This window comes from Mastacembelus armatus, chromosome 11 (genome assembly GCF_900324485.2).
Source record: "Mastacembelus armatus chromosome 11, fMasArm1.2, whole genome shotgun sequence".
NCBI lineage: Eukaryota > Metazoa > Chordata > Actinopteri > Synbranchiformes > Mastacembelidae > Mastacembelus > Mastacembelus armatus.
Genome location: NC_046643.1, coordinates 9,451,314 through 9,475,962, shown reverse-complemented (window position 1 = coordinate 9,475,962; position 24,649 = coordinate 9,451,314). Strand labels below are relative to the sequence as shown.

General features: G+C 42.6%; 1 protein-coding gene across 2 annotated transcripts; it reads right to left on the bottom strand.

Moving 5' to 3' along the window:
* Positions 1-116: 116 nt before the first annotated feature.
* On the bottom strand, positions 117-22,092 carry LOC113126066 (inactive phospholipase C-like protein 2). 2 transcript variants are annotated; one of them, XM_026299850.2, is made up of 12 exons: positions 21,473-22,088; positions 11,691-11,792; positions 11,334-11,483; positions 11,056-11,216; positions 10,268-10,736; positions 8,905-10,128; positions 8,376-8,625; positions 8,002-8,288; positions 7,222-7,425; positions 5,340-5,415; positions 1,494-1,603; positions 117-1,280 (listed from the first exon to the last, which is right to left on the bottom strand). In XM_026299850.2, exons 1-12 carry the CDS (start codon positions 21,716-21,718, stop codon positions 1,098-1,100), a joined length of 3,462 nt encoding a protein of 1,153 aa, XP_026155635.1. In that variant the 5' UTR covers positions 21,719-22,088; the 3' UTR covers positions 117-1,097. The 2 variants fall into 2 exon arrangements, with proteins under 2 accessions (XP_026155635.1, XP_026155636.1); XM_026299851.2 differs by lacking the exons at positions 117-1,280; positions 1,494-1,603 and adding an exon at positions 3,698-5,164 and having other exon boundaries at positions 5,273-5,415; positions 21,473-22,092.
* Between the last annotated feature and the right edge of the window lie 2,557 nt (positions 22,093-24,649).

Below are 24,649 nucleotides of genomic sequence, written 5' to 3'. Positions count from 1 at the left end.
CTGAACTTTGAACCGACACGAAAAGTCAGAGGATCACCAAAGTGATAAGGATGCGTTCTCCTCTGCACGTCGACGTAAAGCTCTCCCAGCGAAACAGTGACACACAGGAGCGTCGCTCATTTTAAACCAGTTTATTCCCATCTTGACTTGAAGAAGGTGATCATATACTTTTACAGAAGTGAACGTGTTGAGCCTCATCTACTGTACCAATATATCTGGAATGTTTTTATTCAATAACTTAAGTAAAATATTCTTTACAGCAAAATGATAGAATTACATAATAAAATACTGTACAGGGTTTTGCACACGTTAAACACAGGAATAAAACAGTAAACAGTACTTGTTCTCTAGAGCAAACGTTTACAGTGGGGGTGTTGATCATTATGGCAGGTTAAGTAGCTCAAGGGCTTCAGGAAAATATAAAAATAGAAATTACTGTGTGCAAGATAATATTTAAAGGGCGAAGCAGAGGATTTCGTGGCAAGATAAAGTAAATTCAAGGTGACTGGATGCAGATTAGCAATCCAGGTCCTACAAATGCTTAATGGATAAACAGAAGAGAGACATATAGGCAGCAGACTGGTTCAAGACATAATGTTAAGAGACCTTTCTTATTTGATATTGCTGGATAGCAGCTCAGTGAAGAACAAGCTGCTAACATAAAAAGGTGGCAGTTTTTCAAAAGGTGTTCAGCATCTTTTGGCTGAGGTTTGAGTCATCCCAGACTGTGCTAGAAAAACTGCTAATTTTCCTCTGTCTTGATAATAATACACCTCAAACCTCAAAAACATTGCACATACGAAGTGGGAAATAAGCTTTTGCTGTATTTACAGTACAATAATACAGTACGTTTGCAGCTCTCAAGTGTTCAGTGACGTGGGCGGGCAGTGGCTGCATATTTAAAAGTTTAACATTCAACATCTATTCTTTCTCAGAAACAGGGTACTTGCTATTGTACTTCTGCCACATTAGGAAGGCCTCCCACTGTGGCAGACTAATGCATTGGAACAAACTGATGACATGAGGAGGGTTTGTTACAGCAGCTACAATGGTAATTATGGCCATTTACCTCGTCCTTGTCCTCTCTTGTTTGCTTGCTATGCCGAGGGTCCTCTAGAACTCGTGGTGGGTTTGTCATCCTGGCCCCGTCGCGTTTGGGAGCGGACTCTTCTCACTCCTAGACTCTCCTTGGTGAGGTTCCCAGTCAAAGCTGCATCATGGACCTGCTTCATGTTCTCTTGGACTTCAGCCTTGGCATGCTTCAGCAAGTCAGCCTGGCCCTGGATGTGAGGACAGAGGGGGTGGAGGGAAGAGAGGGAGTACAGGGAGAGATGGGGCCAGAGGGTGGAAGCAGAGGGAGGGTGGGTGAAAGAGAGCAAAAAAAAAAAAAAAAAAAGATGAGCAACAAGTTAAGAATCAAAACATGATCTCATGGCCTAGTCCTAAGGTCCTTTGGGGTTTTTGGAGCATACAAGTGAGTGTGTGTTGCAGACCTTCAGGATTGTGATGTTCCAGCTGAAACTCTCCAACGCACGACTGACCTTGCGACCTTTCAGCCCCTCCTTTGCTGCTAGATTGGGCAGCTTCTCATGAAACTCCATAGCTAGAGCCAAAAACAAGCACAGCAGATTAGAGGATGGTGTGTTGCTAATACACCCATGTGATTTCAGGTATTAATATTTACTGTACACTGAAAATTGCAATTGTGCAAACCAACTGGGGGTATCTGCCTGTAATGAGCAGGCCTTGTGCTGTTACTTGTGCGTATAAGGGAGAAATCAGTAAAGCCTTATTCATAAAAAAACTGAAAATGTGGATCATTTTAGTATTCATCATCGTTAGTAACATCCTGAGTGTCAAAACGCATCAGTGCAACAGTCTGTTTCAGTAGTAGATGAGTTTATAATCGCACAATGATTATTTGAAGCTTCAACCAAAGTTCAGTACAAAACAATCAAAGTAGATAAAGTTGGGAGGAACCTGACCCTTAACCAATGCCATTTTAGCCACACTGTAAACAGCAGATTTCACAGAGAGGGAGATGATAAAACAGAGCAATGAAAAATGAAAAGAAATGATGGATAAAGTGGTTGGAAAATAAGAGAGAGAGATATGTAAAAAGTGTCATGCAAGTCAGGCCGCTGGCTAGTTAAACTGTGTGCAATGAGTTGTGTTTTGTGTCTGGCTCTCTCCAAGAGCCGCGGGCCACTGTCCCACGGTTACCATGGAAACCCGGAAGTGGGTTAACATGGGGCACACATCACTGTGAGCCATCAACAAGAGCCCCGACGTTAAACATGCCAAGTTGCTAACACGCCCCCCCCCCCCCCCCCCCCCCCCCACACACTGAGGAAAGAGTAAACAGAAGTATAATTTACCAATTCCTCACACACATTTCCTTTCTATCTCTTAACGTCAGCAAACATGCACATACACCTGCGCACACATATGTTGTCACTGCTCCATATTCACACACACCTACAGAAGTTGCCTGAATAATAACCTTTACCGTGAGGTTGCTAAGCAACTCGAAGCCTACATGCCAATGTTGTGTGTGTGTGTGTGTTTCCGTGTGATACTAAGTAAAACCAATGGATGGAACATTATTTCCAAGTAGATACTGGGAAAGTGTACTTAGACAAACACACACACACACGCACACAAAGAAACAAGGTCCTGATCCAGAGGTCAAAATAACCTCCAGGACCAACAAAGCAGGATGCAGCAGGAAGTGCATCATCTTCACTTCCTGTCCTCTATCTGAACTATGAGCAGCTGTGATGGGAATGACAACCGACAAATCCAACTTCCGGTCAATAAGGAACAACCAAATGGAAAATTTAGACGAAAGGTTCGCCATTCTAGAGGTTAGGGCCCAGGAGGAATAGGCAGCTTCTTAGAGTGTCAATTCACTAAAACACAAATATACATTTAAATAAATTGACAAAAAAAAAACAAAAAAAAACAAAACATTTAGGATCTTTTAGAAGATACTGGAAGAACAAACGACAAACGATACTTGGTTCTTTTTGATGCACTCGTATGTTTTCCACTGAGCTATTCAAGGATACAAAGCAAAATTATCATGTGCCTGTTTTATACATCTCACTATATTTTCAGCATATCTATATTTAAATTCTGAAATATTAATCCCCCTCAAAACTACAATTTATCTATCACTTAATCTCTAGTAGTCATCAAGCCATTTAGATAGTATTGGAATTGGCACCAGTGAAGACAGTGCCAGAAAGACAAAATATCTGTTAAAAAAAATAAGATAAAATAAAATCCCATTCTATGACAATCATATTTTTGCTGCAGCGATGTAGCAACTAAGTGACCAATACCTCCAAAACCTGGGCAAATAAGGCCAACACTATCTACATGGTCAAATTCTACTACAAGCAAGCGAGAGTGTTTCTGTACTTTTGAAAACCCAGCCCTTTAAGGCACATTGTGATAAGGAAGTGAATTCACTCTCTCTTCTCCCTTGGTGTTCTTGCCTTCCTCACAACGCAGCCTCTAACTGTTCATCACTGCCATTCATCTTCCCACAGCTTTCCCCTCCTCTCTCCATTTCATCTCTCTGCTCTGCTCTGATGTAACTTCCAGACATCCATCTCTGCCACCACTTGTCCCATGGCTCCCTCTGAATGACCTGTTTATGCCTTTACCCCCTGCCCACCCCTTTTTTCCCCCCCAGACTGAGATGTGGACCTCCGCCTTGGGATCACCTGATCGCCATCTTTACTCTGTACACACAGGAAGAGCTTTGTATAGAGATCAGGCCCTGGGATCTGGAGCAGATCTTTATCAGATGAGCATAGTAGCATACAGTAAACTGATCTATCATGCTTTATTTACTAATAATACTATATGTGATCACACATCAAATAAAAAGTCCATGATGGAGTGTAACATGGTGCCTGGTCTCTCAGCAGATTGCTGCCACGGGGCACTGTGGCAATCTTGGCTGTAAAACCGATAAATACATGACAGATTATTTGATCAGCAAGTGAAACGTTGGCCCTAAAAAACCTAAAATAAAGTTTAGTGGAAGAGGTAATGAGTGGTCTGGGAGCACAGGGAAGCGGTCTGCAATGTTGTAAACAACATTCATCTCCGTCAAATACTCTCTTTCTCTTCACAGTGTCCCCAAATGAACCATGATCTTCCTGTTGAAACGGCAATTCACTTCTCGGTTATCTCAATTTCTCCTTCACTTCCTCTTTTCTGTTCAAACCTCTCTCAAGGGTGACACTGAAATGACTTAACGTGCACTGAAATGACTTAACATGCATTTTAACCCACAATATACCAATGAACCCAAAGACGCTTAAATATGTGTCCCAAGAGTTCATCTTTTTATAAACACATTATGTCTGCAACCATAACTCATAAATCCAGCACAGAGAATCACATATATAATGTGAATGTGTGTATTTTCTGCACCTTAACTCTGCCACCTGTCAAGCACATTGTCTCCACGGTGACAGCTGAAGACTGAATCAGGGTAAAGAACGTGAGGTGGGTAGAATATATATATGTGTGTGTGTGTGTGTGGGGGGGGGCTTGTTTATAGCCATGAAGACGACAGCCCCTCTGACTAATGTCTGATGACCCAGGAGGCTCGGCTGAAGTAAACAAGCCTGTGCCAGAGATCATGGAAATGATATCAGCAGGTCAGATATGATCCCCTTCGTTTAAAGAGACTGAAGGGTGAGAGACAACAGGAGCCAGGCCAATTTATAATCCCCTTCATCCAAAACATACAAATGAACAGGCCAATAAAAACACTCGTCCAACACTGACGACTAGGCAGATGTCTGTAGAAGATGAGGTAGGAAAAATATGGGGTAGAGAAGAAGATACAAGAAGATGGAAGGAAAGAAAAGAAAAGTAACATAAGGAAAGAAGGACAGGGAAGGAAAGATGATACAAGAGAAGGAAAGGAAACAGGTTGGGGAAACAGCAGAAAAGAACAAAATTAAAGCAAAAGAAAGGAAAGTGGATACAACAACATGACAGAAGATGAAAGGGAAGGAAAGATTACAAGGAGGAAGAGAGAAGAGGAAGGAAAATGGGAGGAAAGAGTCATGGGAGTTGTCATGAGTGGACAAGGAATACGAGCATAGCCTGGTTTCTACATATTACACACACACACACACACACACACACACACACACACACACACACACACACACACACACACACACACACACACACACACACACACACACACACACACACACACACACACACACACACACACGTCTTAACACATGCTCTACATAGCAGCATCTCATACTGGACACAAAAGCACACACACACGTACACACCCGTTGTCTGTATATGTAGAATCCTGTCATAGATTCCATCAGAGACCTCCATCACTGCTCTGCCTGCCTGGACCATCTGCAGACAGGAAAACATATATTAGCAAGAAACACACACACAACGTTATAGTGCACCACAGACCCTAATCTCATTTACCATCTTCTTTTTGTTCATATTTATACATTCATGCACATGAAGGTACCCACAGTCATGTGACAGCTATTTTAAAGTAATGACAAAACACACACACACGCACAGCAATGACATGAGTAGCTTCTGCCTGATTTATGCTGCACCTCCTCTCATAAACCCTGCTGGGAGGTGACCCTTCTGTGGGGAAAAATGCTGTTTGACAAATAAGGGTTTAACTGACCAGACTCAATGACCAGAGTTCAATGACACACACACACACACACACACACACACACACACACACACACACACACACACACACACACACACACACACACACACACACACGCAGAGACATCCTCATTTCCTATCTCTGTTGTTCTGCCTCTCCCTTCAGCATCAGGACTGAGGTGTGGAATCCATTTAGCTGAACAACATTCAAATGTATGCTAATGATATTCAGCACCAGGGTGAGCTTTTTCAACTCTGATCCGCTTGGCTGGAAACGGAAGTGGCTAAACATACACACACAAACACACAGGAGCATTCTTACTTACACACTAATGCACAAATAGTCAAAGGTCTATGCAGCTGCTAGTTGCATCGCAGTGACAAACACCCATAGTTAAATTAAAGTGTCACAGCTCATACAACGAAACCTTAATCATAACTTAATAAGACTAGGAACAGATCCATTTATCTCCCCTCTACAGTCACTTTCTGGCTACAAACCTAAGCGTGTCCCTCATGCAACATATGCACATGTACTCACACACAACACACTAGACAGTACAGCTAAATTGGCAATCCATGCCGACTGTCCATCATACAGCCAAAGACGCTCCTGGGGAATATCTAATATGAAACACAAAAAAGTGCACGTTGAGAAAATATTAATTTTAACAAGTATTGCAGCAGCCACACAGATGGCAAATAAGGGCTGAAATGTTGTTTATCACGGCGGTATTTTACCATAGCAAGAAAGGCTACTGCCCCAATGAATGCAGTATATATTGAACAGCTACAGTCCAACAAGGCCCAGAGGGGAAAAAGAGGGGGTGAGAGATGAATGAGTGAAAGAAGGGATGAGGAGAAAGATGGAGACAGAGACCAAAGGGAAATGCACTGAAAATGAAATATGGAAAACAGGACAGAAATAAAGATCGACATTTTATCCTTGCAGCGAGCCAAGCAACCTGAACCCACTGGAACACATTCATCTAAATAACAGCCCAACTGGCCTATCCACTCCTCCTTTTATTCTCTCGCCCTCTGTCTTCATTTGTGTTTATGTCCATTGGGGTGTTTTCTCAGTGGCTGCATTTATTTTTAGACATTACATAAATTAGGTCTGTTAAATAACTTTCCTCTTGGTCAATAAAAATGTGCAGTTTATTTGGCTGGAAACACAGGCTAGATTCAGGCCAGTTTGAGGATGTCGCTTATGTGTTTACGAGGCGCGATACAGACAGGAACAAATGGGGATGTTGTCTGCTACATAACAATAAAAGCTCATTTTGTGTCTGAGAAAATATTCAGTGGAAAGGAAGCATTCGGCTTTGTCTGGGAGGGGGTTTTCATTGTTGGGTCAAGTAGACAGGAGATGGGAGGTGGCTGACTGATTTGTGACCTTTGAAATTCATCTAAAAGGAAGGAAAGCCCAAACAAAAGCAACAGAGTTCAGTGCCATGTATACTCATTTGCTTGGTGTAAAACAAGAAGCATATTAACTGTCAGTTCTTCCTTCCTCACCATGTCATAAGTGGAGACGACCCGGCGAAGGACATCAGGCAGGGGCTCCTGTGGCTCCAGGGTGGGGTACTGGTCCTGTAGGTCAAACAGTAGTAAAGGTGTCTCGTCTGGTCCTGACACTCTGGAACTCAGAGCTAGTATGCACTGCATGAGGTTAGCCACAGCAGACACCCCACACAGCTCCCTGAACACTGCTACTGAGGTCTGTAACAAAAAAGGAAGACAGACAAATGAAATCTGCAGATTTCAACATCATGACATGCAAAAGCAGTTCCTTTCTGTGTCTTTCTAATTTCCTGGGCCTGATGGAAAAACACAGGATGCTATCAAAACGAAATAAATATAAAAGCTGTGAAATCTCAGTCACTCCATCTCCAGCTTGATTTGCTTTCACTCACACACACACACACACACACACGCACGCACGCACGCACGCACGCACGCGCACGCACGCACGCACACACACACACACACACACACACACACACACACACACACACACACACACAGGTAATCCACAGCTGCTCTGGCAACAGAGCTATCTGCTTTGATTTCGACTATTGACTCACTCACCTTCAGTTGTGCTTGTGAAGTAGTTTGGAGTGAAATGGGAGAAATTATGAGATGTGGATGTTGACAACGACTGACCATGTAATTACTGTTTTATTGGGGGACACAAGCACCCACACACCAAACTGCTGCCCAGTTCACTAAGATCAGCCTTTAACAACTGCAGACACTGGAGATATTCATCTCTTTTCTCTTTTCACTCTTCCTCACCTGCATGTTTTCTCTCAGGTCAGTGGATTCTCTCAGCAAAGGGGCAGCCATCTTGAAAACCTCATCCACAGCTCGGATTCCTAAGTCCCGCAAAGCCGTGTATTCTCGTCCTTTTCGGGCCTTTCGCACAGACAGACCCCTTTTGTGAGGCTTTCCCCCTCCTCTCCGATTGGTGAGGGCCACATGGACAAACAGCTTGGCATGTGGAACATCCTCTCCTGTCAGAAACTGGAGCGGTACATGTCGGTAGCCCGGCTGCAGACACTCCAGAGGGATGGTATACTGTCCTGTGGCGGAAGAGAGACTACGTTTCATATGTATGTTCTGAGATAAAGTGACTCATGACCTTCCCTAGACCTCTGACTAACACTGACCTATGAACTCATCCCCTATGAAGTCGTCATCTAGCACCACAAAGCGAACCATGGCCAGCTCAGGCAGGATGATCTGGAACTCAAAGCTCTCGTCAAAGATAGGATTGTCCCCATTCTGGGTCACCGTCCTGGTGCGACGCTCTGTGCAGTCAGCTGGGATCCCATGGATCTCAACGTACACATAAGGGTCCACAACGTCCCCTTTGGCCCCAGAACCTCTCGGCTTTGGCAAGTTCTGCCCACTAATCACCTGCAGAAGGGTCAACAAATGAGCTGTTATTTATGTATTGTTACTTATATTATAGTCAGAATATAATCACAAATTAAGAACACTGCCACTACAGCCTACAGTGTTACAGATGAGTTGTCAGACGATCAAACAAGCAGAAAAATTACCTAAACAACTTCATTTGGAGGTGAAGCTGAAAATTAGCTCATTTTTCTAAATAAGACTGGCTTAAGTATTTTCTTTCAACACACAAGAGTCAAAATACTGAAATTACTGAGTCTAAATATTACTTCAGCACACCTTTACATGGAGGAGCTGCGGAGACACACCAGGCACTGTGTCTCTAGTGTCAGCACTGAAATAAGACACCTCCTGCCGCATGATGGCTGGCCGCAGAACGTAACCGCAGTTGCCATTCTGACGGAACCAGGCTGTGTTGAGGTCCATCATCAGTCCTGCCGTCTGGAAATTCATAGACACGATCTGGCAACCGCACTTCCACAGGTCCTGAGGGTTCATGTTGCTTGAGTCGATGCGCATGGGGCTGGGATATACTCGTGAAAGGAAACGCTTGTTGTGATTGACAAAGTCTCCAGGGCTCTCACCAGCAAAGCGCAGAGCCAGAGACTCATGAAAGGAACATAATTCCCAAGGTTTTTGGCTTTTGGATGATGTTGCAAAGTCAATGAAGCGCACTGAATGGCAAAGAGTTACTAGGCCAGACAGCTCCTTCAAAAGCTGGAACTGCTTGGGAGGAAGATGAGGAGAATTACACTGAGTGACAGCTGTGGCAGAGACACTTTTCTGCAACATGTCCTTCTCACTTCCTATGAGCACAGTCCCTCCACTATTAGCTGCTTTCATCTTTTGACACATCTCTGCTCCTTCGTCCTCCTCACTTACCTCCCCATCCTCACCATCTGAAACAGGCTCCAGCTTTTTACCCTTTAACAAGATTCGATGTCTTAGGGCATATGGCGATGGTAGGTATGAGTCTCCTTCGTCAGGTGGATCTGTGTACAACCTCTCCCCTAGTATCCTCACGACATGTTGCCACATTACTTTCTGCTGTGGAAGCGAACAGTGGTTCTCAATACAAATAATTAATGGATACTCTGATGCCACAAATGCATACCTTCCAATTGCTTCTAAGACACAATGCAAAGCCAGAGGTGGGCAGAGGGTGTGTCCGGTACACACCACCGGCTCCTCATCAGGGCCATCCCAAATATCTACCTCTACACAGCGACAGCCCATCTTAAGAGCACGGATGTAGCCAGAGATGTCAGAGGGGCCTTTAAACTGGTCCTCGATGAGGTAGGTGTTGTGAGAGGAGTTGATGTAATAGTGGGACAAAGGCTGGGACATGTCCTGGCACACAGTGTCATGCTCCCTGTCAAAGAGCTGGCACTCTGCCGAAGTGAGGTACTTGGTGAATCCATCCAAAGACAGATATCCCCGCTGCTGGCCCTCCTCTGATGGCTCATATGACTGGATGAGATTCAGACTGGTCTCCTCACTCACCTGGAAAGCACCGTGAGAGAAGTGAGAGGTCATGGAAATTGGACAGACATGTTATGAAATGCAAAGGGAATGATGAGATTGTATTTGTGAATGTGCACATGAACCGTTTTTGTACGACAAATTAATTGGTGTTACCCACTTGAGTCATTCCTTGCTCGGCCTCAAGAAACCTCATCAGGTCTTGGCTGTCCAAGAACTCCTTGTTGCTCGAGAACTGCACCAATAGAAAGTAGATCTCTGGACGTGTGCAAATGTCATGAAAGACCTCGATGAACTCCTGCTTGGTGACTCGGTCATCTCTTCCTGTTAGTCTTTTGTTTTCGCCATAATCTTTAACTCCAGATCCATTATCCAGGGTAAGCCCACACATCCTGTCCCTGAGTCTTTGAAGCTCTTTAAACCTGTGCTCCACTTTGCCACTGCTCACCCCAGGGTTCTCGCTCTGTATCAACTTAATGGCAGCCTGCAAGCAAATCCCTTCCTCAGCATCTTCCTGTGTGTTTGAATCAGCAGCAGAGGAGAACAACTGCTCCAGCCATCCAAGACGAAGGCTGTCCTGACTGCTGGCGAGGATGTCGAGGGCATGTTTCCCATACTGCATCAGATACCTGGGGGAAGGTGAGAGAAATGTAAACAAGCTTGCCCCTGTACATTGATGTTTCACAACCATTTTCCATCTCAGACATGACACCGACATTCACATAAAGCACAAAAACTGCAACAGTAGAATAGGTTTAAAGTCTAGTCATGTTTAGCCATAAAGCCCTTCATAAAAAACAGGCCTCAAAGGATCAGTCCTTGTTAAATCACAAAACAATGCTTTATATAAAAAAAGAGAACTAAAAAGTGTGTAATGTGTTTCTGGTGTATATTACAATCTACAAGTGTGCATTGCAAGATCGCTTCCACTTCTGTGTTGTGTCATACCTTAGGCCAGTCATCCAAATGTTAGCCATTTCAGCAGAGTTGGCCACCAGGTCCAGACTTTCATACATCTCTCCATAGATGATGGAAAATGCACAGTCCTCTGAAATCTGGTCATAAACCCCACTGGTGCGGAAGGTTTCTGTGTTACGACCCGTCCGCACCTAGAAATACATACAACACAATATTTCCACTGCCTTAGACTAAAAGAATCACTGAAGTCATTCATACAGCGATAGCCCAGGAGGGTTGATTCAGAAAGCTTTTTTTTTTTGTCTGACCTCTCGTATGGAGGTGAGAGAGATCCGGGCTTTGTCTGACTCTTTCTTGGACGGCTCCCAGCACAGAGCCTGGAGGCCCACATCCAGCAGGTAGTAGCGCTGGTAAACACGTGAGTTGGGCCGGATTTTCTTCAGCTCGTTCCCCTCAACCTGCAAGCGAGATAGGGACGACGCTATTATCCACTGGATTTCAGCATTGAACTCAGTCCACTTCACTTATCAACTGACTCTGTTGAACGTTTGACAGGCTCAAAGACCTTTGATCTACCAGAAACCCTTGATGTATACGCTTCACATTAAATATTTCATCTACGGGTATGTTAAAGCTTCAGATTTTAATAAGGATAGCTGACCCACCATGGAGTGGATGCAGTCAGTAGCACTACTGATCTTCTTCTCTGACAGGCTGCTGCTGAAGGACACCGTCTTCTTCCTCTCCCCACCTGCACGTGATCCACCCTGATGAGGAGGGAGAGAAGGATGAATGAGAGGACAAGACAGATACAGAGGAGGGAGGAGGGTGTAACAAGAAGGAAAATTTGTTTCTATTCTTTACTTAGACATGGCAAACATTTTTCCCGCCCGGAATAGATGTCAAAGGATTAAAAAGCATATCAGCTTATATAACCATACATAAACACAGATTATTTGGTCCACCATACACAGCCTCCTCCTCCCAATCTGTTATTGTTTTTCCTGATACCATGCTAAAAGCCTTTGCCTGCCCTCGCCCTTCACCATTACACCATTAATCATACTGGGCTAGACAGAGGCAGCAGGATGCCGCATTCTAATTCAGCCTCTGTACGACAATACCAGCAGACCATGTCACTTTATCTGAGCTCACCGTCACAGCTCATCAGTCTGATTTATTGATCAATCCGCTGTCACCCCCACAGAGAACCATTCACTGACAGATAACAGCATACATGTGAGGGATGTTATTCAATTATGGATATATCAGACCCCTGATTAAATCACATCAAAGACTTCATTAAAGCTAATCTAGAGAAGGATAAGTACAATAACATAATTGTAGTTCACTCAATCCCAGGTAGAGTGACCGAAGATGCAAACACACACAAAGCCAACATATTATTGTCTAGAAAGTGACAATTATTTTCATTATCGATTATTGTGGGAAATATATGAATGAAACAACTGGCGATTTGATGAAATGTCTAAAAATTGGGGGAAAAGCCTGTAACAATTTCTAAGGTGACATTCTCAAATTGCTTGTTTTTTGTTTTAATGAAAATAAGCCTAGAACTGAAGCAATTTACAAAATGTCAGTAAAAAGCAGTAAATAATGTCACGTTAGAGGTCAAACTCAACCAATGTTTGGCATTTCTGTCAGGAAAAAGACCAACATAAAAAAAAAATCTAAATAGTTGCAGGTTTTCTTAATTATTAGGTTGACTAATAGCTGTACAGTATTTTCATAAAAAATAAACCATTTAAATGAAAGTTATTTAATACAAGTCTAATATTATGTTCTATTAAAAGATCTGGATTTCTCCCTGGAGGTTCTTGTAAAACAAACTAGAAAAATGAGTGCACACATGTTTTGCAGTGGAAGATACAAACACATAAAGCTTTCATTGTTTATCTCAAAATTATAAAAAGATATGAATATGATGAATCACTACTCATTAGCATAACAGATTTACTTCAAATAAGAGTCTTAGATGATCATCAAGAGCACTTGGATCTTTTATGAGAGAAGAAAGGGGAGAACCCTTTGCATGAAACAAATCTGGGGCACATGAAGAGAAAAAAAAAAAAAAAACAACCTTATCTGTGTTTCATCTAGAGAATATGAATGAACGTGTGAAAGGGAGGAAACATAATTCACAGAGGATGAAAACATTTCCCTAAGAGGGAAGGGAGGTGCCTAACCATCACAAACCCTCATAGAATTGCTTTATTAGGATGGGGAAGTGTTTCCAATGGTGATGGGTTGTTTTTTTTTTTTGGTTGGTTTTTTTTTTTTTTTTTTTTGGCAGATGGTGAGTGAGGGAGGCGGCGCTTTACAAATACCCCCGTCGCCTTGGGGCATGATAGGGTGAAAGACAGCAGACACAGGGCGAGAGAGATCATCAAGACACCCCCTTCAGCCCCTCCCCATCATACCATTAAAACTGCAGGGAGTGAAAGCAAAAGGAAGCACTCTGGCAGCCTGTTTGATTAAACAACTTAAAAAAAAAAAAAAGGATGTCAGGAAGCAGATGATCTAATAACAAAATAAAACACCAACTTGTAATTGAGCTTGTGTTCTCATTAAAATCCTGCCCCCTCTGGAGTGTGTCAGGAACACCTCTAAATTTAACTCTACCTCAAATAGGAAGCCTCAGATGCAACTCCACCACACCAGCAAGGAGACAATATGAAAAGATAATCTAGCTTCTTTCTTATTACATTATTTTAAAACACTGCGTTCAATTTATTGTTTGATATTTTTGGGAAATCCCCGAGTAACCCAGAATAAACTCAGGCACATGCAGTTTCACACAGTATCACTATATCATTCACACTTTCTTCTTTCAGGCATTACAGATTAATGTCAGCTCAGGTCTATATCTTTTCCTCTGTGTGTGACAATAGCGGAAACAGTCGTTCTGTGGGTGTATCAGCACCAGTCTCTGTGCACACATTATGCCACTCTGCATAAACAACATTTATCTCCACAGATATTCATGCAATATGTGACCAACAAATATCCCTGTCATTTCTGACTAAATCAGATTCGTGGACCCCACAATTCAGGGGTGTCAAGACTTTTATATATCCTTTTTAACCGTAATTGTAAATATTGCAACATAGTTCTCATTTTCGTGTTTGGAAGAATCTTGTAATAGGATTTTAGAGACACTCCTAAGGTGGGCCATGTCATTTCTTAACCCTGACGTCTTTCTTACCTTAAAAATAGTCTAATAAAAGAAAATAAATCCATATTCTACAGGATCATTTTCATAGGAGCCATAAGCTTCTCCCTTCTGAATTAACTGAAAAAAGATAAGTCACTGTAGCTTAGACTTTTGAGCTTAGTCATATCTTATCCATTCATTTTGGTATTGGTATCAGTACAGGATCTACAATGTGCAGACATTAGTTTAAACAAGGAAGATACTAACCAGAGAGTCAGGCCTTAAATTCCTGCAGGTGTGGGGGACCTTCCTCTTTCTTTATTCAAATCTCTAACTTAATTTGTGGTCAACTCCTCCCCTATGTGATTTAAATTACATTAAGCTTGAACGTGCTACGTTCTGCCCAGTCTTCTATATATAAAAACCTAGACTTCCAGCACTCTACTTCTCTAGTCTATCCCAACCTTTGGAAAACCTTTTATTCAACATGTCTGGTGTACAGCTTTATGTATTCAGATGTGCTCATTCCACGGTCTGTCTGTCAATACAAATATAGTTGTTTTTGTTACTTTCTTTACATGGTTCGGTGGCTCGTGGGGGGGGGGGGGGGGGGGTTATTAGCGTTTTTTTTTTTTTTTTGTTGTCTTTCTAGGAAAAGAAAGGTTACGCTCAGTAACCCCTAGGCTGAGCATAACAAGCATGTCTGCAGTCTTGGGTTCCCTTTACACCCTGGAGAAAAGTGTCACGGTATAATTTGCACCTGGCTTGGAATTTGTTTCAAAGGTTCAACGTGTAATAATCAGAGCGCTCTGATTGTATTTATGAAAATACCAACTGATGCATTTTCTTATACCTAGTATGAGCTTTGTTTCATGATCTTCACTGTGTTTCACATTGTTGGCCCATATATCTCATGTAATGTCTGGACTATCATTATTATCTACATTAAAAAACACATTCTTACTGGGGTTTTCAAGTGCAGGACTAGCCTGCTAGAAATTAGAGTATAAATATATATATATTTTTTTTATAGTCAACCTGGGTTGGTTAACAGTGTGTTCTCCATAAATCTAAAGTTCATGGGATTTGCTTTCAATACAAGCTGTGTTTGATGCCAGATTTTTAATGTGCCCTGGTTACCAGTTGGGATTCAACATAATACATAAATCATTATAGCACAGGCAGCATGCAAACCCACAGACAAACAACACTGACATCACTATAAACTCTGCAAAAATTCAATTATCCTGACAGAATTAGCCAAGAAGAATGGGGGGTTACCTTTTTCATAATACGCCATTTATTTTTCATGCAAAAATACACATTAGAGCAGCTACACCGATAGCAAAGCCAAAAAAAAAAAAAAAACACATCCGGCTTCCATCCCCTGACAAATTTCATTATTCTTAAATCTCTGTTAGAGCATACTGTATGTTTCTATCACAAAGCCCCTATTTTGTTTTCTCACCAAGCACAAGATGAGTCTCCAAAACCACCATGTGCATCAAAACAGGAAGCAGCCTGCCAGCCCATCACAGAGAGCTTCCTGTGGCTGCATTGACAGCCCAGTCAAGTGACAACACAGAAAAAGAAAAAACAGAGCATTCTTGATTCAGTGGTACACTGTGTGTATAATGTCAATGCTGTAGGAAAGCCTCTTCACTATTCATACACAGTATTTTATGGTTTGACACTTGTGAGAACTCAACAAGTGCTAAACATAGGGTGTCAAGAGAAATAAGTGTAGTGAACGTATATATAAATAGTGCGTGAAACTTGTTGCATGAACCGTCTTTATAAAGACTTACCATCAGTAATTCATAATATTGTATATACTAAAGCTGGGAGGTTTTACAAAGAGTTCTTTATTCATCAACATGAAAACATTGCAGGAAAAAAACATAATTTGCCTACCTGATAACACAGCTGTGGATTGGAGACCAATCCTGTCCAACAATTCACATTGCACATCAGGACAAAAAAAAAAAAAAACAAGCTATGAAGTTGAAGGAAGCCTCTGCAGACGACTGCATTAAAACTGTGGTGAGGCATAGATCAGGGCAAAGGTATAAAACCATTTCTAAGGAGCACAGTGACTTCAATAACCATGACTGAAAAACACAGAGACTGGTCAGACCTGAGGGGAGGACGGATGCAGTGATTTCCTCTTCATCACTGCAGGTTTTTGAGTTTTGATTCATTAAGAAATTGCATATTAAAAAATTTTCAAATAGTTTTAAAATGTTTAAATATTATTTAAACAATAACTATTTCTTAATAAAACATATCTAACACACTAGAGTACGTCTAATAAATTTGGATGATTTTGTGGCTATGACATTACTGATGCTCTTGGTAAGGCATCTTCTCTGAAGGAACAGATGGACAGATGTGGGGGTGGATGGAGGATGAGAGAAATGGCTGAGACAGCCAGAACACATTATGCAGTTATCAGACAAGGACACACAAGATCACAGAGAAACATCACAGAGAGTTGAGAAGAGGAAACAAACAAAACAAAAAAAAAAAAAAAAAAAAGAAAGATGTAGAGATATAAATAAAAAAGTTCTGCCATCTGGTCAGTCGCACAATTTATACATTTGGTATATTATTATTTCCCTGTAGGCACTGGCATGGCCTCATGCCTTCATTAGTCAGCTTATATGCATGTATGTCTATGTTAATGCAACAAGCTTGTATCACTAATTGCAGCATCTCTGAGTTAGCAACATAAACATGGAGATAGTTAGTGGGCGTCAGCTTTGATTTCCCAATTAGGACAAATTAAAAAAAAAAAAAAAATCTGAAAGGAGGGACGAGGGCTGAATGATGATGATGATGGGAACTGTGGGATGATTTATGGAATGTGTAAAAAAAAAATAGAATAAAATATTCTAGTATTAAGATTTAATATTCAGTGTAAAAGGAAAAAAAAAACAAAAAACAGTAGCACCTCTAAGCTCACAGTCATACGGGTTTATCTGTGTTAAACACTTGCATCTTGGCATCAGCAGCCACCAGTATATGTGGTCACATACGGTATATGTGTGTGTTCTTATCAACACATTATACCACGGCTATAGGGAATAGTTGAGTCTAAGTGGCTGGTAGGTGTCCATTAAAACTGTACATGACAGTTCAAGTGAACTACTTATCCACTCATGTGAATCACGATAGATAGGTAACCATAGCAACGGTACTGATGCTTCAAGTTATGTTTCCAGTTAACTCTTACATGTGGACTTAACCTAAACATAAGATGATGAGGTTATTTTAAGCCTGAAATGAGGCTAACAATAAAACACTCAATCAACACATCAGTCATTCTACCAAAAACTAACTGCAAACAATTTGTCTGTCTCTGCCCAGGTACCAAAGGTGCACCGAGCAAGGGGGGTTGCATGGAGAAGTCAAATTCGTTGACCTTTGAACTCAGTTGTGCTGACCTGTTTGTGCAGCCAATCATTACTGATCACTGGCTGAATGGACAGAAGACTAATTTCCCTACTGGTATGTCTGAATTTCCCAGCAGTACAATAAGAAATCACCTTCATAAGGAGACCAGATATAGACTGACAGCCCACTGGCAGATGCAGCCACTGAGATTGCTAAAAACAATCTTTGAGTGTTTAAAATGTATAGAGCCACCGACAGCATGTCAACCATATTAGTATTAGCAGGTTAGCATACTAACATGACTAGTATGGTGATTTTCTGAATTTTTACACAGCTAAAAATGAAGTCTAAAAGAAATTTAAGCAGGGCAACTTTTCAGGCATTATTACACTCTAATCACAAAGTGTGCCATGATCACACACTTTACATCTGTGTTTTGGGTGGGGTTTGCATGCATGTGACTGCATCAGAAACCACAGCATGAGAGTTAGACGGCACTGGGAGCACTATGTGGTCAAGTCATTCTGTCAGCAGCTCAGTGTGTGGGAATAACGTTTAACAGAAAATGTGGTGAGCATTCAAAGTAACTGCTCATATAAACCCTCTGCCCTTGTGGCAAGTAACGTGGCAGATGCTCTTTTACACTTGAAACCTTTGAAGTCCCTTGCGCAAACACAGCACAGATATACACAAACACACACACACACCTCACAAAATGGAACAAGTAAAAGGTTGACTTGAAAAGGTCATCTTGTCAGAGAGTTAACCACGATTTCAGCTGTCATACGTCACAGATGCATTTACCAAAGATAGGAGGGCCACTAAAACCAAGAACAGGCGGGTTACTTGAGTCTGAAATCAACTGTGAGCATGAACACAGCGATCAAAGTGCAGAGCGGGGTTTCCATACGTGTCGGTGATGACTTCGCTGAGGCTCATTTACAGGCACAAAGTCTCACATTTATGCACACACACACACAAACACACACGTCTCAACAACCCTGCCCATGAATGGCTGGATGTATGTTACAAAGACAGTGTTTACTGCAAACCTGGAGCGACTCAAACGCCACAGCAGCAGAGAGTAGTATTATTTCCTGAGGCTCCTTTACAGTCAGTGAGAGGGTTGATCCAGTGTCTGTGCTGCACAGGGCTGTGTTTATGCAGTATATAGTGGTTTAAAGCAGGCTAAAGATGTTGATTTGAACTGCAGGAGGTGCTCAGGGCTGCTCTGACTCAAATAACTACTGTCCCCAGCTGTGTACTGTCTCCTCTGGCTAATGCTGCTCCCTCAGTCTGAAAAACACACATCCAAAAAGCTCACACAAAAGCCATTACACATGCAAACTAATGATAACGATAATACAGGACACACATAAGAGTGATGCATATCCTGCACAGAGCGATACCATCTTTCAATACACGCATATGCCAGCATCATATTGAATGGACAAGTACAGGATTGAATTCAGATAAGAATGAATATCTCCATTATAACCTCAGTTGTTTATTGCACTTCAGCTTAGAGTTTACAGACCCCTTTAAAAAACAAATCTACTGGATTGTCCAAAAATTGCATTGTCTGCTTTGTTTTCCTTGGCTAATGAAACACCGACGACATTGTGCACACACAGACACACAAACATGCCAAACATGTGTGTCTTATCTTGGCATGCATAATGAGAGAACTGGAAAGCAGGCATTTGTATTTAACTAGAAGGCAGGTCTGTGCAAGTGCATGCAGCTGAATGTGTGTGTGTGCGTTTGAAACTGAGAGAGAAAGACAGTGCCCGATGGTTATCTACATCAAGATGAGCTTGAAACAGACATAAAAAGAGTAGCCACCTGATTCTGCATCTCCTTCACGCACACGACAGTGAGGCAATAAATGAGAGGACAGCGGACAGCACACGCTGACGAAATATAATTAAGGGTACTCTCATTACCTCAGCCACAGAGAACAGGAGCGCCCCCCCCCCCCCCCCCCCCCCCGCCCACACACACATACACACACACATACACACACACATACACACACACATACACACACACATACACACACACATACACACACACATACACACACACACAGGATATAAATCCCCTGACTCCTGTTAAAACCAGCCTGGAATGTCATGTTTCCTGTTTATCTGCCTACATACCAGCCAGGCTACTATTTGTCGAATCCTGAGTTTAGCCTCAGGGTAAGACTTGCAAACAGCATAATGCTGTGTTGACAGGTGGAAAACTCCTCTCAGAAAAAGGTCCATCTATCCCAAGCATCTTTCCAAAGCTGTTTTTTAATTCAAAACACTGAACATAACCAGCGCTAAATGTTCCCACTGAACACACAGCGGTCAAACGCATCATCATCCTGCTCCCATTGCATGCCAAATCCTGCATCGGTGAAGGTAGTACCCAGGGAGGGGATGATCTACTGAGGTAGTACCCAGGGAGGGGATGATGTACTGAGGTAGTACCCAGGGAGGGGATGATGTACTGAGGTAGTACCCAGGGAGGGGATGATGTACTGAGGTAGTACCCAGGGAGGGGATGATGTACTGAGGTAGTACCCAGGGAGGGGATGATGTACTGAACCCATTTAAATCTCACACATCAAACGTGACACCACACTCCCCAGGAGTTATTCAACGTCTTTCTGACCCAGCGCGAGACGCCAGAACTTCACTGAAGCAAACAGTGTTTTTGAATCCCCGGGTGGCGGGACAAGAGCAGGCGTGTGTGGGCAAGAAGGTGAGAAACATTTGTGTGTCCATTCTAGTGAAAGCTAGGGCCGTGGAGAAAGTGAGGTGTCGTCACCAACTGCTCAAGACTTAATAGCAATATTGCAACATGAAGTGTTTAAGGAAATTGGCCAACTGGCTGACTTCCTGTCTTGCTGAGCGTTGAGCCAATCACACACACAGCTGAAGCCATGTTCAAACAGTCTTTGCAGGAGGCGGCTCTGGAAACAAGCTGCAACTTGAGATCAATATAAGACCTCCCACACGCCTGAAGGCCAAAACAATAAAACAACAAAGATGAGTTATTGACTGGATCTTATTGACATGACACTGTAGCCAATGCATTTTGGTTCTGAAACCAACGCAAAATTGCAAATAGGTGTATCTCAAACGAGGGCCATACACACGGAAACCAGACATCTGCTAACTTCAGTTTGGATCATTGTACTCGGTGAGGTTAACTGCACTGAGGCACCACAGAGGGCAGAGCCTTCTAATCAAAGACTACAGCAGGTGGCTTCACTTATTAGTTCCACCTACTCCTGCCTTGCTGATGGAGTGCTAACAAGTGACATCACCTGCCTGCTCATCCTGACAGCATATGACACACGGGACTGAAAAGCTCTAAAACTGGCTGTTATTTATTTACTTTGCTTTGAAGACTGATTTTAAAGCCCGTCAGATCTTCAGTGTGATGGGCCCCTGAGCTGATGTGAGAGAAATGTTCAGCTCATCTTCTGAATTTCCTCAAGAGCACCGTGACATGAGGTGGCTGGTGATTCTGATATGGACGCAGGTAAAAGAGGAAGCTGACAGAAAGCAGAAGCACAGAGTGTTAACGGTTTGTTTTCAGGTTGTTGGCTGTTCGTGTTGATTCTTATACTGGCTTCACTGTCTTTCACTTTCAGTGGCATCAGCATCACATTCCTGCAGGGGCTTGTAGCGTCCCTGTGCAATTCAGGTGTTTGAGTAACCATCTTCTACTTTATGTCTCATGTTGTCTGCAGGTGTCTTGGGGTCTAATCTGGACTTGGAACAGTTTGCATGCATTTAAAAAAAAAAAAGAAAGTGTTTCTTCTCCTGTTGTGAAGCTTAAAGCAGGATGGTTTTCTTAATGGTAATGATGGCCTACCTTGATCAGACTGCTGCGCCGAGGGATTGGTGTAGTGGCAGAATCCGAAACTGTGTTCTCCCACGTCGGGGACTCGCAGCTGGATTCGCTGTGAACCTTCTTCATGGTCTCCGACGCGCTGCAGTTTCCGTTTGACACCGGTTCTCCCCGGTGCGTCTCCAGGCTTATTCCGGCTCCTCTTGACGCAGCTTGACAGCGAGCAACCGGTGGACCGACGGCGCTTTTCTTCTCTCCAAATTCAGCCATGGTGACACTTCTCAGCTCTCTTGAAAGCAGCGGGGCGCCAGACGCAACGATGCCTCATACGGAGAGAGACGTGCCATCTTGTGAAGTGAGCGATCGGCGACCGGTAGAGGAAACTTATTTCTCTCTCTCTTTGTCTGTCTCTGTCTCTCTCTCTCTCTCTCTCTCTCTCTCTCGTGGCGTCTCTTCCTTCTGCGCGCACACGCGGGTGGGTGTGGGGGGTGTAGTAGTAACAGGAGGAGAGACAGCTGAGCGACAGCAGTGACCGACACACCTCCCAGACCTCCCCCGACAGCCGGATTTGCGCTTGCGTTAAGGACACTTAGAAACCACAGCGACCGTCCGCGTCTGAAATCTAAATCCTCGAGGCACTTTTCCGCAGATTTGTATAAAAGCATGGTGCGTTTTGCTTTTTGTCCAGCACCTGCTGTCTTACCCTCCTCCCCTCTGTCTCTAGTCCCAGTCTTCATCCAACCACTGAAGGTTTCTGTGCGCGGCAGCAGCTAATAAAGTGATCATCTGTCACCAGCCTGTTACATGGGTGGGTGGTTTTGGTTTTGCATGTACCACAGTGTGTGCTGCACGGCTTTCTAAGACCAACGTCTGGCTTGTGAAACCTCTGACAGGTTAGATAGATGTTCATTTATATAAATGCCTGCAGACTATTTGGAAGAAATAATAGAAACCTGTTGAGACTTATAGCGCAGGCCTGATGACTATAACACAAAATGTACCATTTGACATGAACACAACCGCAGCCATCTTTCTTCATATCTTTTATTAAGGAAGAACAATGTGAATATCTGCAGTCTGCATAATAAAAACTTCTAAATGACTTTATATTCAAAAGTTTAGGCTTTATGTTCAGAAACGTGCCACTTAACATTCCCAACTACAGATGGGATTATTAAAAAGCTTTTATTTGTCATAAATTAAGCAGAATAAAATTTGTAGTAGCACTCAAATTCTTTTCTTAGTGTGCACTGAGAAAGTCTGACATACCAGAACACAGAGCCGAATGCACCGCAGTGGAAATGAAGGTCATGGATTCAGGGGCAAATCGCTGTGATGCGTTGCTCAGGGACAAATACCACTTTTTTCCCTACCCCAAATGCTATTAGAACATTTCTCACTGGAAAAGCCAACACAGAGAACTGCATCCAGGTAGTAGAGGTGACTAGTGTCCACATTCTCTTGGCTGCAGTGTTTCTGTGACTGCGAGACAAACACCATGCTCCAAATAGCTGAAATGATTCTGCCTGATTGTTCCAGTACTTACAACAAATCAAGGTCAGGGCAACAATCTCTGACATGAAACCAACATGTCCTGTGATTTATGTGATGAAGGTCCCCCCTCCACCCACCTATATTCCATTGCCCCCACATTAAAACACACAGTATCATTCAACATTAATAATTTAGGAGGCACCTTATCTGAAGGTTCATCCATTTCATTATCAGCTCTGCCTTAACGTAATGCAATGACTGCAATAAAAGCTGTACGCTCGGGTGTCCTTGCTCAGAAAGTGGTAGTAGGTTTTTATTATTATGGAATACTGAGCAAACAGAGGTGTCACACTGCCATAAAATATTGGAAGAGATATTTCTGTTTTGTTCTTGCTGGCATGCGTGGTTCAGTTTGGTGATTTTCATTAGAGGGGATGATCATCTTGATCTCCAAGGGGCTTTCTTTGGAGAGCAGTGACACATTAGTTTAAGGAGGACTGAAGGGACTCAACAGATGACCACACAGCTGGGAAGCTTGACCTTTCTCTGGTGTTCACAAAAATCCTCTGGTTCTTCTTGTTTCCAGGTGAATGCTGGAGCTGGAGGTAAGTCACAGATGTGGCTCCCACATCCACTAAATGCACTTCAGCACAGGATCTGGGACCATCTGTCACAGGAGGCCCCATCAGCTGCATTTTATTGTATATGTATATTTAATTTATGCACTATAATCTAGGGTGTGGATGTTGATGTAGCAGCTGAATTCAGATGTGAGATGAATTATGTTTGTGCTGACTCCAGAGAACATCGAGCAATGCTTACATAAATACAGCATAAGCCAGGCAGCACCACTTACCAGCCATCTGATGTAAAGTTATAGGAATATGTGAAACTATATCACCAGAATTTTAATGCAAGCACCTCCCTTTCATACACATTTGGTTGAACTGGCCCATTCGTGAATAGGCTTGGCGGTCCATTGTGACACATTTGTGTTATAGTGTTTTGGCTGTATGGAGAAAACCTTAGTCCTGTACTTGCTCTTAGCATTTCATAATAACATCATGAATCTGGTTGTTGGGACAGAATATTGTTGTCATACTTGGAGCAGGTATTAGGCATCATCCTACTGCTCCCAGGAAAATAGATGTCAATGATCTGTTACACAACTTTTTCTCAACTTTTACTTCCTACTCTATACAAAGTCGTCTTCAGTGTTTTACTGCCAAATGACCTTTGATAAATCCACAAAATTACCACAAGCAGATGGTCAAGACACATTGCCCCTACAAAGTTTTAGAGTTCAATTCTTAAGACTAAGACCAAAATCCCACAAACCACACTGCTGCTTGATGACTCGTTATTTTACTTATGTAGAAAATACAGCAACTGGTCCCTCAGTGATGATGTAGTGAGACATTCAACAGTGTGGGTATTAAAGTTTGCTCAAAAATGAGACCTTGTGGTGTACTGGTTTGCATTTGCTGCCATCTAGTGATCGACTTCAAAACACACTGCTGGGTGGACAGCAGCATTTGCCATGTCTGCTGTATACCTTGTTTTGAAAGAGTACTATACTGTATGTAAATATATTGTTTTGATATTATCACTAATTGTCAAATCTCACATATTTATAACTCACCATCCACATGACAAAATAGGACCATATGATACAAAAAAGGCACCAGCACCATCTTTCTTAGCTTA

Coding starts and splice junctions, on each gene's coding strand:
- LOC113126066 (XM_026299850.2), bottom strand. CDS start 21,718: ATGGCTGAATTTGGAGAGAAGAAAAGCGCCGTCGGTCCACCGGTTGCT. Junction 10,129..10,267: donor CCGAGCAAGGAATGACTCAA/GTGGGTAACACC, acceptor GGTGCTTTCCAG/GTGAGTGAGGAGACCAGTCT. Junction 1,604..5,339: donor TCTACATATACAGACAACGG/GTGTGTACGTGT, acceptor TTTTGGCTCTAG/CTATGGAGTTTCATGAGAAG.